Raw genomic sequence first — 17,423 nt, 5'->3', positions numbered from 1 at the left:
GAGAATGAATACACAATATTCCATGTAGATATTAAAATAATTGCGTTGAAAGACACCGTATGCTTATTCTTGTAGTATTATTTGTATTATTTGAAGATGAGTGCTGAAAATAAGTGGTGCCTACTTACCACAATATTAAATAATCATTGGCTGCCGTCTCTAAGTTGAATATTCCTATACATTAGTCACAAACTCTATCCAAACCACTAGATTCCGTCCTAGTCCAATTTCCAACTAATAAAAAAAATACTACTACTATTATTAGCACTTTAGGGTTGGACATAGGGTAGTGTTTTGTGACTGGTAGCATTATATATTTATATTTAATATTATTAGCGTCAACATGCCAAACTTTACAACAAATTGTTTTTTTGAATGGAACTTTACAACATTTATGTATGGACAAGCATAATGTTGAACATCTGCAGTCATACAATATTAATTTATAATGAAGATGCAATTATTTTGATGGATAAAAAGCAGGCGTACCAGTACTTCAACTTTATAGGTTCATACATATATATTACGATGGACACATATTTGGTGGATGATGATTGAAGTCTTTTATGGAGTAGCTTTGATTTATTTTCAACCCATCTTTTAATTGTTTTAAGATGTGCTTTTAGAATAAGAACCCTTTAAAACATGATGGAGCCAGCCAATTTAAAATTGCAAATGTGTAAAAGTTCTTGATAAACGGATGACAGCACTGGGCCCCAGATTGATCAGATTCCATTGCTTATTTGTAGTGTTGTACAGATGACTAGTTAATCCTATGCAAAAATGAAAGTAAGGTTTGTATTAATGTGGTATTGTCATAGGTTAGATTGGATTTTGGTAAATAACAGAAAGGCGTAATCTATCAATTGAATTAAATTAAATTAAATTAAATTAAATTGAATACTCACCAATTCCAATTAAAATAATAGAGAGAGAGACAAGTAGTGAATGGACCAGCACCAGCGCATCAGTCACGTGCGGTAGCAATATCCAGAAAATGAGTTAAGCACTCACCAATCGTGCAACTAGTGTCATACCATCATCTCCGTAGACGAGATATTGAATCAGCTGCCATTTGAAAACTAAAATGTGGAATATAAAAGTGAAGAATTCTTGAATACTACATCGTGATTGATTTGATTTGATTTGTTTTGTTGATACATAGTACTCCCTCGGTTCTATAGTAATAGGAGCGTTTTTCCATTTCCATCCGTTCCATAGTAATAGAGTCATTTCCCCTTTTAGTAAAAGGCAACACATTTTTTCACACCTACTTTACTCTTTCTTACTTTTTTCTATCTCCATCTTTCTACGTTTTTCATTTTCCACTTTATTCTCTCTTTACTTAACTCACCTAACACAATTTTTCTTAATCTCCGTGCTGAAAAGTTTTTGCCTCCATTACTATGGAACGGAGGGAGTACATTCCTATTTATAGGACTAGAGAAGTAAGGTATCTAGAAACTAAACAATTGGAACTATAACACTATTAATGTCATATTCCTTAAAACTCTAAAGTGACTCTTTCCAATATTCTCGAGACTCCACACTTTCTCTCCCAATATACTTGGGACACCTAAAGTGATCTTTCCAACACTTGGCCTTTTATAAAGGGAGCCTTCATCTTTAAAGTTTGGGCCTTTTATCAAGGAGCTTTTCTTTTTTTAAAAGTTTAACTCGTGTCAAAAGCTCTTAATTTTTGGGTTTGGCAGCTTTAACTGTGAAAAGGGAGTCAATCTGACCTTTAAGCTCGTATCAAGAGCATCTTAATTTTTTTCCGACAAAAGTTTTACCTGTCGGGAGCTTTCTTGGGTTTTTTTTTTTTTTTTTTTTTTGCTCGTATCCAGGAGCCTCTTCATTTTTTTTTTTGCCGGTTTTAACTCGGTGAAATCTGTTTTAACTAAATTTAAATTCCCATCCCAAAGCTTCTTTTTGGAAGGCCATTTTTTCCCTTTAGTCAAAAAAAGGTTTTTTCACCCCAATAATATTACCCCAATTTTTCTTTTCTTTTTTTTTTTTTGGAAATACTCGATGGAAGCGCAACACCCTTCCCCCAAGGGCTTGCCCCCTTTCAACAATTTTGGTGCCCCTTTCCAGCTACTTTCTTCTCCAAAATCGTGGGGTTTTCCCCGGGCTTTTTTTCCGCCCTTTCGAATTCTCACTTTTCCCGGGAAACCTCTTCCCATAGACCGTTCATCATCCCTCACGAAATGCATCAATAGCCCGGTGAGACTTCGCAACCCTTTTACTTTGGTTTCTCCTCTCTCCCCCTTTCGATTTTCCCTTCGATAGCCAATTCAAATGTTTCCAATCCCAAATTTAATTTGCGGACCGTCGACACGTAGGGGGGGAACTCGGGGAAGGCTTTTTCCCCCCCAATTTTTTTAACCCTTCTTCAATACCTTCAATTGATTCCCCCCAATGCAATAAAGATGTACCTTTGAGATTTTTGAAATGAGATTGTTTTTGATTTTCCACCGCTTAAATCCCTCGCTTCTCTTCTTATTCTTTCACAAAGGGCTTTCGGGGAGCTATTCTCTTTTTTCAAACACACACTATGCCACGGGGCAGTTCCAAAAGTCGAACTCCAACATCTTCCTTGCTATGCCATCCCTTTGTTAGTGAAGAACAACATCTTCCTTCTTTTTTTTTTCTTTTTTCGTTTTTTTTTTTTGCTATAGAGACAGATTGATCCATGCGAGAGATCGAACCTACTCTGATACTATGTTGAAAACTAAAATGCGGAATATAAAAGTGAAGAATTCTTGAAGACTACATTGTGATTGATTTGATTTGTTTTGTTGATACATAGTGTGACATCCCTAACCCGAAACATGCATCAATTTGCATATTGAAATACATTAATTTATCATTGCAAATATATAATGTTATTTACATAAATATGATATACGTGTATAAGCGTGTATGTGTACGTGACCTTAAATAGCTAATTTAAGTGTGTGCATATGTAATAATGCGTGTGTGCGCATGGGAGAGTTTTAGTACATGGAAATATATAGTATTACATAGGAAATGATAGTATCCTAAATCAATATAATATAATATAAATAATTTCACACACATGGGAGAGTTTTAGTACATGGAAATATATAGTATTACATAGGAAATGATAGTATCCTAAATTAATATAATATAATATAAATAATAGTAGTAACATGTGTATTTTTGCATGAGATAATATTAATAGTATTCATGTACGTATTTATATATATATAAATTTAGATATGTGCATGTTTTTGTATAAACTAAGATTGATATACATTAAATAAATATATGTTGTACGTGGCATAGCAAATGCCATTTTAATATATTATTGTATTGCCAAAATTTTTATAAAGGTTACACATTTTAGTTTTCATTGTTTTGCTTTTAAAATACAAATAAGTATAAGGTGAGTCACCAAATTATGCCGTCAATGTACATGCCTATATATAGAATATTTTTGTTCTTTATTTTGGAGGATGAGAATTAGGAAGGGAGAAGGGAATAAGTTTTGCTATATATATTTTTAGAAGGAAAGGAGCGGAAGCTTTTAATACAAAATATGAACAGTAAAAGAACAGGAGAATGAGAAAGAAGAATATTTAGGCTTTAGAAGTAACAACTATAAATGAGAGTGGTAGACGAAGAGAAGAGATCGAGGTTTTGAGTAGTTTATCCATCGTGACCAGGTGTGTATAAATCACAATTTTAATTTTAAATGTTTTATGTGCTTCTTTGCTAAGTGTTAAATAAAGTGAATAATTTGATTATATGATGTGGCTCTGATATAATTATGTGTTATTTGATACAGATGGTGGAATATGGTATGGACATGTGATTGTTGCAATGGATATGTTTTATATATTGTAAATGAATTATATGATAGAAATATGTAATTGATGCAATTGATATGTTTGCATATGGTTTTGGAATTATTTGAATCATTGGATTAAAGAGGATATGTGACAGTCTTGCCCTAGGTCTAATATCAATGGCAATGGACCTATGAGTCATATATACATTGGCAATGGACCTACGGGTCATATATACAATGGCAATGGACCTTCGGGTCATATATATGTATACAATGGCAATGAGACCTACGAGTCATATATACAATGGAAATGGACCTTCGGGTCATATATATATATATATGTATAATGGCAATGAGACCTTCAGGTCAGATACAATGGAATCCCGGACAGATGCCAGGCTTGATCTGTCACAGAATAATAAACTGAACAGAGTGACATATGCATATTTATATGGAATTATTTTAATATTATTGTTATCTATATTGGTTAAAGGAAATGTTTGAATTTTGGACTGTGGAATTAACAGTAAGATTTATATACACTGAGTTGTGGCTCACATAAACCACTAATATTTTCCAGGAATAAAATATCAGTGAAGTATTTGGTTGACGTGGGTCGCATATACTGCACGTGTTATCAGGTTCGGCGGCTGATGCGTTTTAGCAACCTTCTCCTCCTCATCATTTTTTGCATGTAGATAAATGTATAGTGTATAGAGTGGTGAGAGGGTCCCAAAACTGTTTAGAATGATGGAAATATGTACTTGATAAATAGTTGTTTTTGAAATTATATTATGTGCGCTTTATGCACTTGAAGTGTGGTTATTTATTTTAAATTTTTTGAATTATTTATAGTAAGTGCATACATCATAAGGGTTGATCTGTGACACATAGTACATCCCTATTTATGGACTAGAGAAGTAATGTACCTAGGAACTAAACAATTGGAACTATAACACTATTAATGTTATATTCCTTGAAACTCTAAAGTGACTTCAAGCTTCTTCCGTCTCACTCAAGATATTCACATTCTTGAGTGATATAAGATTTTAAGAGCAACTGTTAAGTACAGTAAGTAGAGAGAAAAAATAATTGCTCACAAATACTGTAATAAATTCAAGCTTCTTCCGTCTCACTCAAGATATTCACATTCTTGAGTGATATGAAATTTTAAGAGCAGCTGTTCAAGTATAGTAAGTAGAGAGAAAAAAATAATTGAATATTTTAATGAAAATATTTCTAAATATAGAAATAAGACATCTTAAGTTGTTAAACTAAAAGGGAAAGGTGGACATCTTGAATGAAACGTATGTAGTACTATAATATCTTGCTCTTAAGAGCATGCACAACGGTTGCTCACGGGCCATGGGGAAGAGCAGTTCGTGCCATTGGCACGGCCATGCGCGAGCTCGCCGTTGCCGCCTGAATACGGCTCGACACAAGCGTTGTCTCAACTTCCGGAGGGCACACCCCCAACATGCATCACAAGGACTTCAACGTCTGCGCTCCGTACACCCCGGCGGAGATGGACAAATTGTTCCAGACCTATGTTTCGGTGTCAGAAGATTCGATCACCGGCACCAGTCAAAACGGGATGGGGTTTTGGGTGCGCATCATCAACACCTACAATGCCAACCGGCTCGATAGAACTAGAGAGCACAACGCAAGTATGTTTCGCGAGGCGTTTGGGAGGGCCGAAGAAATACAAAAGTTTTAGAGATTTTATCTCGATGAAATGAGATTGACCTACAACAGCATGAGTGAAGCCGACATCATGATGGGGGCCATGTTGGACTATCAAACGATGATGCACAAACCATTCAATCATATCACGACGTGGAGGATTGTTCATCATATGCCTAAGTTGTCTGGAGGCAGCCAATTCTCAACGAGTTCCTCGGGAAAACTGTTAAGGCCGCAATCAGAAGTCGGCAAGGATGAGTGATACGCTCGGATTTTGAACTATTTTAAGGCCGTTATTTGGTCCGTTTTTTATGTCAAAGTCACTCTACACGTCCATTATTTGCATATTTTGTCTATTTTGGTATTTTGACGTGTTTTGTGAGAAACGTGCATAATTGAGCCGAAAAAGGGAGCCAAAACGCAAAGTCTGAAAATCTGGAGTCAGACGGCGACCGGCGACCGCCGCGGATGTGTGCGGCGACCGCCGGCGCCCGGTGGGCAGATCAATGCAGCGGTACACCTCGGAAAAATACGCTTGGAAGAGAAGTCTCGCCCAGCGACCGCCGAAAGTCGTGTGGCGGTCCGCCGCCGAGGAAACAGACTCTCTGGAGTCCAACGCGACGACCGCCGGCCAAGGTGTGGCGGCCCGCCGGAGAAAGGCGACGAATCCGAGATGCCCTAGATTTGCTTCAAGATTTACCATATTTTGGAGATATTTTCCTTCTACAACAAGGATTGGCTTTCCCCTATAAATAAGACCTCAAGCTTCATCAAATTAGAGAGCTTCTACTTGCAAAATAATTCATAGAGATCAAGAGCCAGAGTACTTCACTTGTGCAAGGAGTTGGAGAAAGATTTCAAGAACATCAAGAACGACAAGGATTCAACCTACAAGTTTTATTTGCTTTAGTTTTATGTTCAAATTGTCTTCCCTTCAATCTATGTGTTTAGCTTATTTCATCATGTGTAACTAAACTCATAGGATTCTAGGGATATGTTAGTAACGACTTTGGTTATACAAATTCCTTTTTCTATTTAATATCCGTTTTGTTTTTACTTTGTTTCTTCCCTAAGTAGTTTTGATGCTGCATGATTGAGTGACACAATCGTGTATGATTTAATATAACTTGCTTCATAACTGTGACAGAGTTCTAGCGAGTTAGATTCACTTAGTAGACGCTATAGTTAGCTTCTCTTAAAACGACATTGTTAATTGAGAGTGAGGACTTTTCAAGGGTCTTAGGAGCTTTTTGGAGTTACGTGTTAGGATTGACAACCCTAATTTTGTAATCAACGTTGGTATCGCATGAGCATAAGCTAGGTGACTCGTCCTTTCAAAGTATAAACTGTGCTAGGGTATTGTAGTTGGAATTTGTATAACCATAACTGTGAACGCACATCCCTGGGATTCTCTTATGTCTATCGATTATTTCCGTGTTTTATTTGCATTTAGTTGTTATATGCTTTTTATTGTTTTTAGTTTTCAAAATTTTTCCAAAACCTACTGTTCTTCCAAATAGTAATTGAGTCTTAGTAGAGGATAGACACTTTGTGTTTGCCTTCCCCGTGTTCGATATCCCGGTACTGACCTTTGATTATACTATATATACTCTGTATACTTGCAGGTTTATTTAGTGCTAAAAAATAGTGCATCAATGAGGTGGCAAGCCAGCTCGCTTGAGCTCACTTGCATAGTTCTGATGCCGATCTAAGCGGTTCGCGACGTCGCCAGCAAGGGACAAAAGCGGCGAAGACTAGCCGCTGTCGCGCACAGAGCCAAGCCCAACCGACCCCCATACTTCCACCGCATCCTATCCCTACTAATGTGAACACGTTATTCAGGTATTTGCAGACTGCTCTCCACACCGACACGTCCGTATGAATCCACAACAACAAGTTGCACATGCCCGGATGATTGAAGCCTTCGAAGTGCAATTGGGTATGCGCCGTCAGCCACCATCGTCGCGCCCGGAGGAGTAGTTTCATCTATTCAAACCCAAAAAAAGTAATTTTAATTTTTAGAATTGAATTGTACAATTTTAATTTTTAGAATATACTATAATTTTAAACTTTTAGGATTTCAATTATGTAATTTTAATTTTTTAGGAATTTGTAATGGTATTTCGAATTTTTTTAATGAAGCTTTATTGTTAAGACTATATTTTTAGTAATTGGAATTTAAATTTGAATAATAGAATAGTGTGACGTATGAATAGTGTAGACCGTGCTTTTTTTGCATGGTCTACATTATTCATAGGTCACATTATTCTATTGAGTACTTCATGGATGGGAGAGAATGGTTGTGCAGGCTCTAATAGATCTTTTATATTTATAACTTTCCCCCTTTTAAGCCTCTGCTGTTTTCATTTATTCTAATTTTTATGCAATTGTTATGCTAAATGATCTACTTAATGAGCTAAAAAGAAAATAAAATTCAGAAATGTAACTTTATCAAAAAAAATTTCACTTTTTTTGTCAGCTTTTAATTGTAGGTCGCTAAGCACGATGTGCCATAACACAAAAAATGTATTGTAGAATAATCGATAATTTTTTTTAGTTCTGGTAAAATATAACAAGAAAATAATTTAAATAGTATTTTTTCTTTTTGTCGTTGCTTGAATATTTTATATTCAATTGAATATAATTATAATAATAAAAGTCTTATTTTTGTTTTAAAAAAAGAGGAAATCATTATTTCTTTATAATTTTTTGGAACATAAAAAAGAAGTCCGTGTGAGAAAATGACTTTCGTCGTCCACACTCAGAGCCCCAAAGTGGTATGATTTAAAATTTTAATAATTCAATAAAATCATATTTGAATAGTTTATATTTTTTATAATAAATTCATTTATTTTAATTATGATAATTTTTTTTATTTTATATAGTTTTTTGTATTTTTTAATTCTTAAATCACTTTAGCTGATAGCTACAAAAACAAAGTGGAAATTAAAATAATGAAAATAGGTTAATATTATAATGCTCAATTTATTCGTGCTCATTTAGCTGATTTGGAACATAGAAAGAAAATATTAAAAAAATAATAAAAGAAAGAAAATATTTAAAAAATTAATAAAAGAAAGTAAATGGAGTAGTACTAAAACGAAAGGGCTGCATTAAAAGTAAAAATATGACAACGATCACATTATGAAAAAGTAAAAAGAAAGTGAAAGAAATGCGCGAGTAAAAACATAGAGCTCTTTAAATGGAATAGATGAAAAGTTAATTCTAAAAAAAGAGGGCATTATCTCGTGAACCGTCATATTCACGAGAAGAAGAGAGGAATGGCAAATTGGGGGCCGTCTCCCCCGCCTTCCACCAACCCAAAATTTTGAACCAAAAAGAACCCCCATTTGAATTAATACATAATTTATTTACAATTTCACTATCACTAGATAGAAGTGATAAATGTTAAAGACCAGTATCGTGAATTCTTCTGAAGAATGTTGATGCATAACACAAAAAGCTGGGTTCTTTGGGTTTGGTTTCGGTATAGATAAGGAAAGTTTCAATCTTTTTTAGGAAGGAAAAAGATAACAAGAGATGGGGATACTGCTTGATGATGCTGTGCTAATTCGGCAGTCGGAGAAAGAAGAAGAGCCCACTGTTATTACCGTTAATTGTCCCGACAAGACCGGCTTGGGTTCTGATCTTTGCCGCATAATTCTCTTCTTTGGCCTCACTCTTGTCAGAACTGGTATGCTCAATTTTATTTATCAAGTTCATGTTGTAGTAATTTATTCCCATGATTATAAAAATTGATAAATTTTGTGTTTACTGGATTTGTGGAGATGTATCTACCGATGGAAAGTGGTGCTACATAGTGTTGTGGGTGGTGGGCAGACAGAATACACGGTGGGGTTTGCTGAAGAAGAGATTGATGGAGGCATGCCCTTCCTCTTCCTTGGCTTCTGGGATTCTCTATTATACCCAATTGCAACCTCCTAAGCCTCCTCATGTCTTCCTCTTGAAGTTCTGTTGCCATGACCGACCAGGCCTTTTGCATGGTAAATTCTTCTAGCTTAATGCTGCCTTTTTATTAGTAATTCTGTTTTTCAATTGGTTTTGCTTTTTTTGTATTGGAAACTATAGGTTTTGTAGTTTGGTACTACGTCTTAGGGGTTTCTTGGTATGATGGAATGGAAAGCGCAAGGAATACAAATGGAATGGAATTGTTATTCCTTGATTGATTCCATTCCTATGCTTGGTAACTACAAATAATATAAGAATGAAATGGAATGAAATATGAATAATTAATATGTTGATTCTACCAAAAAAAATATTTATTCAAAAATATTTTGGATCATATTATTTTGTACTATACACGTAAATGAGTGTGTGCATATGTGGTGTATGTCTGTGTTGATGTGTGCGTATATATGTGCTGGGGTGTGTGTGTGTGTGTGGTGGTGTGTGTGTGCTGGGGTGTGTGTGTGTGTGTGGTGGTGTGTGTGTGCATGTGTGGTGGTGTGTGTGTGTATATATGTGGTGTTGTGGGTGTACGTGTATGCATGGGCGGACACAAAATTTTCTGATGTTCTTGTTTTAGTATCTCGGAATTTTTGGACGATTTATGTGCCTAGTTCTGTCCGAATGTTTGATAGTAAGGGATTCCTTCTAATAATGGTATGCACCAGTTGAAATTTGGAGGGTTTTTGGCAGATGTGACTGAGGTTCTTTGTGAGCTCGAGTTGACGATAAAGAGAGTGAAGGTGTCGACAACTCCAGATGGGAAAGTGATGGATCTCTTCTTCGTAACAGATGCAAGGTTACCACAGTCTTTCTTGCTTTGAGTTTTGAAAAGTTTTCACCGTTATGCCTTCTGCATTATCGATTTTGTTGCAATATGAACGTCAATTTTGGTCGATAGCATACTTTTCCATCTCACAATGGATTTATCAGGGAACTTCTACATACGAAGAAGGGAAAGGAGGACACATACGAACATTTAAAAGGCGTTATTGGGGATACCATGATGAGCTGTGAGATAGAAATGGTTGGTCCTGAAATTACTGCCTGTTGTCAAGGAAGCTCGTTTCTCTCGGACGCAGTTGCCCAAGGCATGTTCATAGACAAACCTCGAGATGACTCCACTGCCCTTAAATGGCCATTGGTCACCATGGATAACTCATTGAGCCCTTCTCACACTCTTCTCCAACTCGTTTGCCAGGATCACAAAGGTCTCCTGTATGATGTTATGCGAACTTTGAAGGATTATAACATCCAGGTAAATAGTTTCACTGTCCAAATTTCTGCTGCCTGATATATTTTCACTACGAGCTAATGGCCATCTGAATCGCTAACCAGATTTCGTATGGACGCATCACTTCAAAAGAGAACACAAAGTGTGAGATGGACTTGTTTATCATGCAAGCTGACGGAAAGAAGATAGTTGACCCGTGCAAGCAGGATGGATTGAAATCTCGCCTAGAGATGGAACTGAGTCGTCCTCTCAGAGTATCCTTGATCAGCCGTGGCCCTGATACTGAGCTGCTGGTTGCGAATCCGGTCGAGTTATCAGGAAAAGGTCGCCCCCTAGTGTTCTACGACATTACACTGGCTCTCAAGATGCTTGATACGCCAATCTTTTCGGTAATTTCCACTGCTCACATTCCTCATTATCTGTTACTGTTGTGTGCAAGTATCTTTTTCCAAATAATTTTATTTTTTCGTTTTAGATGCTACATTGTATCGCAGATGAAATTGCTTTGTTTAAACTTGATCCAACATGTCAGTTTATAAGAATCCCGTTTGATGTTGATTTCAAATTATCGGTGTAATCCCGCTGGTGTCGCAGGCTGAAATCGGGAGGTATGTGATTAGAGATCGGGAGTGGGAAGTTTATCGGGTTTTACTTGATGAAGGGGACCTGGGTTGTGTCTCAAAGGAAAAGGTAGAGGAGACTGTTTGGAAGATGTTGATGAGTTGGAAGTAATCGTTATTCGTCTCGCGGTGTTTTACTCTACTTGGGTGCTCGGGTGGTCGATGCAATCTGTATATAGTTCATAATTTGTCAGCGAAGTATGTGTTTTTTTACTCTACAAAATATGTACATATTTGACTATGTACTATTGTATTGTAAAGCTAAGCTTTGCAGGCCTTACTTAGCTATGTAACTCCTAGTTTAATACAGTTGATGTCTCAATGGGCTCTTATGAAAAGGTTTTTTAACTTCTGATTTGAGACATGTAACTTTAACAAGTTTCCACATACATGCTACTCCCTTCGTTTCATAAAAAAGATACTTATGAGATGACACGAGTTTTAATGTAAATTTGATAAAGCAAGGGAAAGGTAATAAGAAAAAAGTGATTGGAGTATGTTAAGGATAATCTCCTTAACGCGATGCCGGAAGATAGAATAGAAGTCCCGGGAGGCGAAATCCCGTCGACAACTAGGGTTTGCAGAAAAATGATAAAGAAAACAAGAAAGGCAATAAACAGTTATTTCATTGATTGAATTATGAGAATAACAATAGGTCCTATTTATAATACTATAGAGTAAATACCTTAACTTAAGGAACAAAAAAATATAAAGATACTGTAAATCAATAATAACCTAAATAGAAGATATGATAAATCATTAGTAAACTAAACAATAGAGATATAATAATACTAATATGACCGTATCAACTCTCCCACGGTTAAAATCCACCTTGTCCTCAAGGTGGAACCACGACACAACCAAAAGCGTCGCGAACAGAAGCTTTGTCGAGCTATCCCCTCCTGGATCAAATGCAACCATGGATGCGAATTTGTTCCTTCCAAAAGATTTTAAGAACAATCTGCTGCTCTCAGAATGCTTCATGAACTCCCTTCCATATTTCCTAGTCAAGTTTATGCTCGTCCAATCATTCAATGTAACACCCTTCACAGGTCCTCCATAGATGATCTTTAATGGAGCAGCATCATCAGTTCTAGTAGCACATACAGATTCATATGCCAAGGCAACATTTGTCAAATCAGAAATCTTTTCGGCAATGGCCGTAGCCTGTGCAACCACCATATCCACGGTTGTTCCAGCTTCTCCCGTTTTCATTGAGCTCGGGATAGCCGCAGGCAACGACGTTGGCGGCAGGATAGCAGCACGCTCAAGTTTCCCCTCCCAATTGAAAGGCTTGTCTCCTGTCTTGAGTCTTGAAGGTGGTAGCCTTGGCAAATCTTCCCGTTGGTCCTCGGGTGCATGATTAAATTCTAATGGTCCGACTTCTTTGGGCTCAGCTCCATGATTTTTTTCCAATGAAAGGGTTCTACCCTCATCATCTACTTGCACTGTAGATGCCACAACATTACACAAGAGGTGTTGGAAATCGTCGGTGTGAGGTGGAGCAGTAGCAGGTCGCGGTGCTACTGAACAGCCGTGACTCGGCGGCCACCAGCAGGAGGGCGAGCGCAGTGGTGGTGGTGGGGGCCAGCCAGTTGGGGGCTGCTGATCGGAAACCGAAAATCCTTGTCGAAAGCATTGTTCGGGCAGATCCCAGCATGTAGGTACCCTTGGTGGTTGGTCGTATGGTGGCACCGGTTCTGGTGAGGACAGACGGGCTAGCTGGCAACCTATCTGCCAGGGCTGAGGTTCGGTGGTAAAGTATTGCGGCTGCTCGTCAAGGTCTGGTCCATTGACGAGAGAGCACGGCTGTTGGTACCCCGTTTGGCGTGATGGGTACCCGGCGTTATGGTTGTGCTGTTGAATGGATGTTTCCTGCCCCGTGTAGTGCTGTTGTGTGAGTGGTAGTGTTTCTTGAGGTTCATACGACAGCTGCAAGTAAGTGTTCGGAGGCGGAGGCGGTGGCGACTGGTGTGTTTGGTGGAGTAGGCTGGTGGTGTAGGTGTATGGTGTGAGAGAAGGCTCACGGAGCTGTGGTGGTTGCTGGACAGCAGTTGCAGCAGGCGAGGGATAGCAGGGGTTTGACTCTGGCATCGGCACAGGGGGCGTTGGTGGTGCTGAATTGGTTGAAACATCAACAACATGAGGCATGCTCCAAGGGTTTCGGTGCAGTGTGAGGGAATCCCAGGTTAGATATGGATGTGGCTGGTAGGGTGGGTAAGGTGGCTGTGCGGCGGTGTACAGCCGGGGTCGGTCGGGTGGATCAGGTTCGGGTTGCAACGGAGGGAGCGTTGCTGCTCTCAAGTCGGGCGAACCTAGCGAGAATATGCTCCAACGTTGCTGCTGTTGAATTCAATTGCAAGCCTTCGGATGCTTGCGATATCTCCGACCATGAACGAAGATTAACTTCTTCCATGAGTTCAAGGATGAAAGCACCAATTGTTAAGGATAATCTCCTTAACGCGATGCCGGAAGATAGAATAGAAGTCCCGGGAGGTGAAATCCCGTCGACAACTAGGGTTTGCAGAAAAATGATAAAGAAAACAAGAAAGGCGATAAACGATTATTTCATTGATTGAATTATGAGAATAACAATAGGTCCTATTTATAATACTAAAGAGTAAATACCCTAACTTAAGGAACAAGAAAATATAAAGATACTGTAAATCAATAATAACCTTAATATGACCCTATCATTATTAGTGGAAAATGAGATTCATCTCACAAGAGATAAAAAACTTGCCAAAAATGAAAAAAAAAACTATTTTTGTGGGACGACCCAAAAATGGAAAAAGGAAGACTATTTTTGTGGGATGGACGAAGTATATCCGAGTGATATCAAAGAATCAAGATTTGTGTATATATTTGGTGGACGCTAAAAATAGTATGACCAACAGTTCGTTTACATCATCATCGTTATAATTGTTCTGAGTATTTTGGGTTTTCTTGCATTGATATTCGGTGTGTGATTAACACGAAATACATAGATGATATACCACATTAGAAATATACAATACCGATTTGTTGAACATTTAAACATGGCTCCAAAATGCACCTAAGATTAGAGTAATGTTTTCACAATTTCCAATAGATACCAAGTTTGTGCAAAATGCCAGAGACCACTCCCCAGAATGTGATTTCAGCAAACAATACATACAACAGAGTTCCCACTCTCTCTGATTTCCACACATTGTTGAAAACATGCTCCTGAATCCAATTCACCTGAACCATCACAACACACATTTTCACTCACAAATTCTACATGTATTTATTTATGAATCAGCTTTACATCACTTACCAGATTGTTATCAGAATCCTTGAAATACCATCCATTTACAAATCCCGCGAAAATTCCCTGAGCCGCCATGACGAACACCAGCATTGCATTCATCCCTATCCATTCCAGGAACAAAAACGGGGTCCGCATTCCCCAAACATCAATCTGCATATGCTTCTTTTTCTCAGGCACAGAGATAGAGATACAAACATACATCTAGTGTAGTAATAATATGCAAACTGCATATTTCCTACAAACTCCAAACTATGATCTGGACCGGTAGATTTCAAGATTTGATGTCAACAAATGACCAATAACGTCAACAGAAAATGTCAACGCAACATCAATCGGTTGTCAATACATTTTTTGTTGACGCTATTATCTGACATCAAATCTTGATATCAAACGGTTCAGATCAACATCAATCGGTTGTCAATACATTTTTTGTTGACGCTATTATCTGACATCAAATCTTGATATCAAACGGTTCAGATCATAATTTGGAATTTATACAGTATATAGAATTTGCACTTAATTACATCCCATTTGTATATAGTAGTATAGTATATACCAGTATGTAGAAGGCGGAGAATACAATGCCTGCTGCACCAGCAGTGAAACAAACATAGCTGAAACTATAAAGCTGCTTGTTGATGGGAATAGCTGAATCACAGTTAAAAAAAATTAACTACATTCTTAAAATAACCTCCTCTCCTAATGTAATAACCACATTACCATCTGTAAAATGAAGAATTAAGGCCACTACTAGCAAAACAACAGCCATACACACCCAATGCTTAAGCCTCTCAGCATGACCCTGCAACCAACACACATTCTCCATCATCAAACAAACCAATACCATAGTGATTTTCTCAATCTTCAATCAACCACCTTAAAATGGATTAGAACATGGCCATAGTGAATCCCAATTGTGCCAGACACGATAGCTGAAATCGAGCTGCATGCAAAATCCAAACATTGATCAAGAATTCAAAAATCAAGAATCATTCACAAGTATTCAGACCTCAACAGCCCTTCGGGTTCAAATGGAGCCCGGCACCAACTAGGCGCATCCTTGCGCAGTGGACCAGAACTAGGTGAACTGAAAGTGCAAGCCTGTAATACATGGCCAATAAACATTAACTTGATATTATCTCTCCAAATGAATGAAGTATATTAGAATTTGATGATGATTAGAACTAACCCTTAACCGCTTCCAAACTGGATCAGAGTAAAGATGATTAATCCCCCAGACTTGTCTGTCCACATAACCAACTGCATTGCAAGCAGGCCCTAAATGCCCTCTCATCCCACATTTTACCTGTAATATCGTACCTCATTTTCAACATAACGTTAAACTCATTTTACTAGTAAAAGTCATCACAGATTACATAGTATCTTTCTGTCTTGTGGTGCTCGTGCAACACGAAACTCCAGTCAGGAACGTAGAGAGAGAACGTCGTAACCATGTAGATCACAAATGCTGCAAATCCACCCAACCTGAAAACAATAATTTGTTTTTACAGAAACCAAATTCTGAATTTTGAAGCCTCAATCAAAATGAGTACAACTTACCATTGCCACCTATAGGCAGAAAAAATGGATAACAGAGAAGGTTCTAGAGTAGTCGGCCTGATCTTCGTGGTCAGAATTTCGATTAGGGCCACGATGAAGTAGACCAACGCTATCCTCTATATCCATGATCAACAAAATGTGTGCCAATCAGTCATGTCAAGAATTCAATAATTTTGAACTGTCATTTCTCACCTGGAGAATGCCACACCATCTGATCACCTTCATATCAACTCCGTACGATAAATCATCCGGTGCATGAGAATATCCTCCTGCAATGTGCAAAAAATCGTGTTGTTTATTCGAAAAAAGGTTATGCAGAACTACTTTCCCAAGGAAATCAGTATTATTCTATACCTTGCAACAAAATTCCCCAAAACAGGAGCTTCAATGTCCTTAGTATCACCTTCCTAACCGCAAACGAGACCTTCGGAATCCTCTTCAAAAGAATAAAATCTAATTTTAGTAGACTTGTTCAAGCAACTCGAATGAATAAATGATATGAAGAATTCACCTTGAGGGCAAGAGCAATGGCGACTCCCACAATGAAGAGGAAGAAGGGCATAACGAAGTCTGCCAGCGTGCAGCCATTCCATGGCGAGTGGTCAATGCGTGCGTACGCCCCTCCAGCATCATCTACGAGTATCATCAACTGCAAACACACCACACCGTTTCTTAATCAGTTAAAACACGATTGTTAATAAAAGTGCATTGCTTTTCATACCACTATTGTGAGCCCTCTAAAGGCATCCAACGTCGCAACTCTCTTGCTCTTCGGTGGCGGCCCCTCTGACGTCGTCGTGCCCTTAGTCTCAGCCTCAATGCTGACATCATGAGCAGCACCTCTCTCCCCGTCAAGCTGTTCATTTTTGCTTGCGAGTTGTGGGCCCGGTCCGAACCCCTCCTCCAACTTGTTTGAGTCCTCCATGAAAATATTCGGTTAGTACAACTTATGTTAGAAGTAATGTAATGATATACTTTATAAGAGAAGAGGAGAAGGAAGGGACAACTCTAAATTCAGAGCCGGCCTTAGCTGGGGTCCGACATACATGGATTCAACTCGGACAAAACAAGAGCTGTTGTTACAATGACAGCAACAACAACAAATCCATATGCATACAAAGATGCCATGCCGTGATCTTCCAATCAAGGTAATACTTTATATTTTCCTAAAATTGAAAGTCTTGAAATCAACCAAATAAGACAATACCTCACTTTTGTCTACATTTTAAAATATGATACTTCACCTTTATG

General features: G+C 38.0%; 2 protein-coding genes across 2 annotated transcripts; one reads left to right on the top strand and one right to left on the bottom strand.

Annotated features, from left to right (window-relative positions):
- Window positions 1-8,757: 8,757 nt before the first annotated feature.
- On the top strand, window positions 8,758-11,675 carry LOC125203722 (ACT domain-containing protein ACR10). Its single transcript, XM_048102140.1, has 6 exons — window positions 8,758-9,194; window positions 9,289-9,504; window positions 10,160-10,265; window positions 10,400-10,724; window positions 10,805-11,089; window positions 11,295-11,675. The coding sequence occupies exons 1-6, from the start codon at window positions 9,041-9,043 to the stop codon at window positions 11,430-11,432; spliced, it is 1,224 nt and encodes a 407-aa protein (XP_047958097.1). The 5' UTR covers window positions 8,758-9,040; the 3' UTR covers window positions 11,433-11,675.
- A 2,638-nt stretch (window positions 11,676-14,313) lies between these two features.
- LOC125203207 (heparan-alpha-glucosaminide N-acetyltransferase-like) lies at window positions 14,314-17,181 on the bottom strand. Its single transcript, XM_048101514.1, has 13 exons — window positions 16,894-17,181; window positions 16,684-16,821; window positions 16,527-16,608; window positions 16,365-16,441; window positions 16,173-16,288; window positions 15,989-16,097; window positions 15,802-15,918; window positions 15,622-15,713; window positions 15,489-15,555; window positions 15,333-15,414; window positions 15,169-15,260; window positions 14,619-14,762; window positions 14,314-14,542 (listed from the first exon to the last, which is right to left on the bottom strand). Exons 1-13 carry the CDS (start codon window positions 17,095-17,097, stop codon window positions 14,396-14,398), a joined length of 1,467 nt encoding a protein of 488 aa, XP_047957471.1. The 5' UTR covers window positions 17,098-17,181; the 3' UTR covers window positions 14,314-14,395.
- Between the last annotated feature and the right edge of the window lie 242 nt (window positions 17,182-17,423).

The sequence above is a fragment of the Salvia hispanica genome, chromosome 2, assembly GCF_023119035.1.
Source record: "Salvia hispanica cultivar TCC Black 2014 chromosome 2, UniMelb_Shisp_WGS_1.0, whole genome shotgun sequence".
Lineage (NCBI taxonomy): Eukaryota > Viridiplantae > Streptophyta > Magnoliopsida > Lamiales > Lamiaceae > Salvia > Salvia hispanica.
The sequence above is the reverse complement of the archived record's forward strand: the minus strand, read 5'-3'. Positions and strand labels throughout refer to the sequence as shown.

Excerpts from the sequence above, each read along its gene's own strand:
- LOC125203207 (XM_048101514.1), bottom strand. The coding sequence starts at position 17,097 with ATGGAGGACTCAAACAAGTTGGAGGAGGGGTTCGGACCGGGCCCACAA. Across the intron at positions 16,609-16,683 it reads CCATTGCTCTTGCCCTCAAG|AGGATTCCGAAGGTCTCGTT; the intron begins GTGAATTCTTCA and ends ATTCTTTTGAAG. Across the intron at positions 14,763-15,168 it reads TCTCCGCCTTCTACATACTG|ATTGATGTTTGGGGAATGCG; the intron begins GTATATACTATA and ends AAGCATATGCAG.
- LOC125203722 (XM_048102140.1), top strand. The coding sequence starts at position 9,041 with ATGGGGATACTGCTTGATGATGCTGTGCTAATTCGGCAGTCGGAGAAA. Across the intron at positions 10,266-10,399 it reads TTCTTCGTAACAGATGCAAG|GGAACTTCTACATACGAAGA; the intron begins GTTACCACAGTC and ends TGGATTTATCAG. Across the intron at positions 11,090-11,294 it reads TTGATACGCCAATCTTTTCG|GCTGAAATCGGGAGGTATGT; the intron begins GTAATTTCCACT and ends CTGGTGTCGCAG.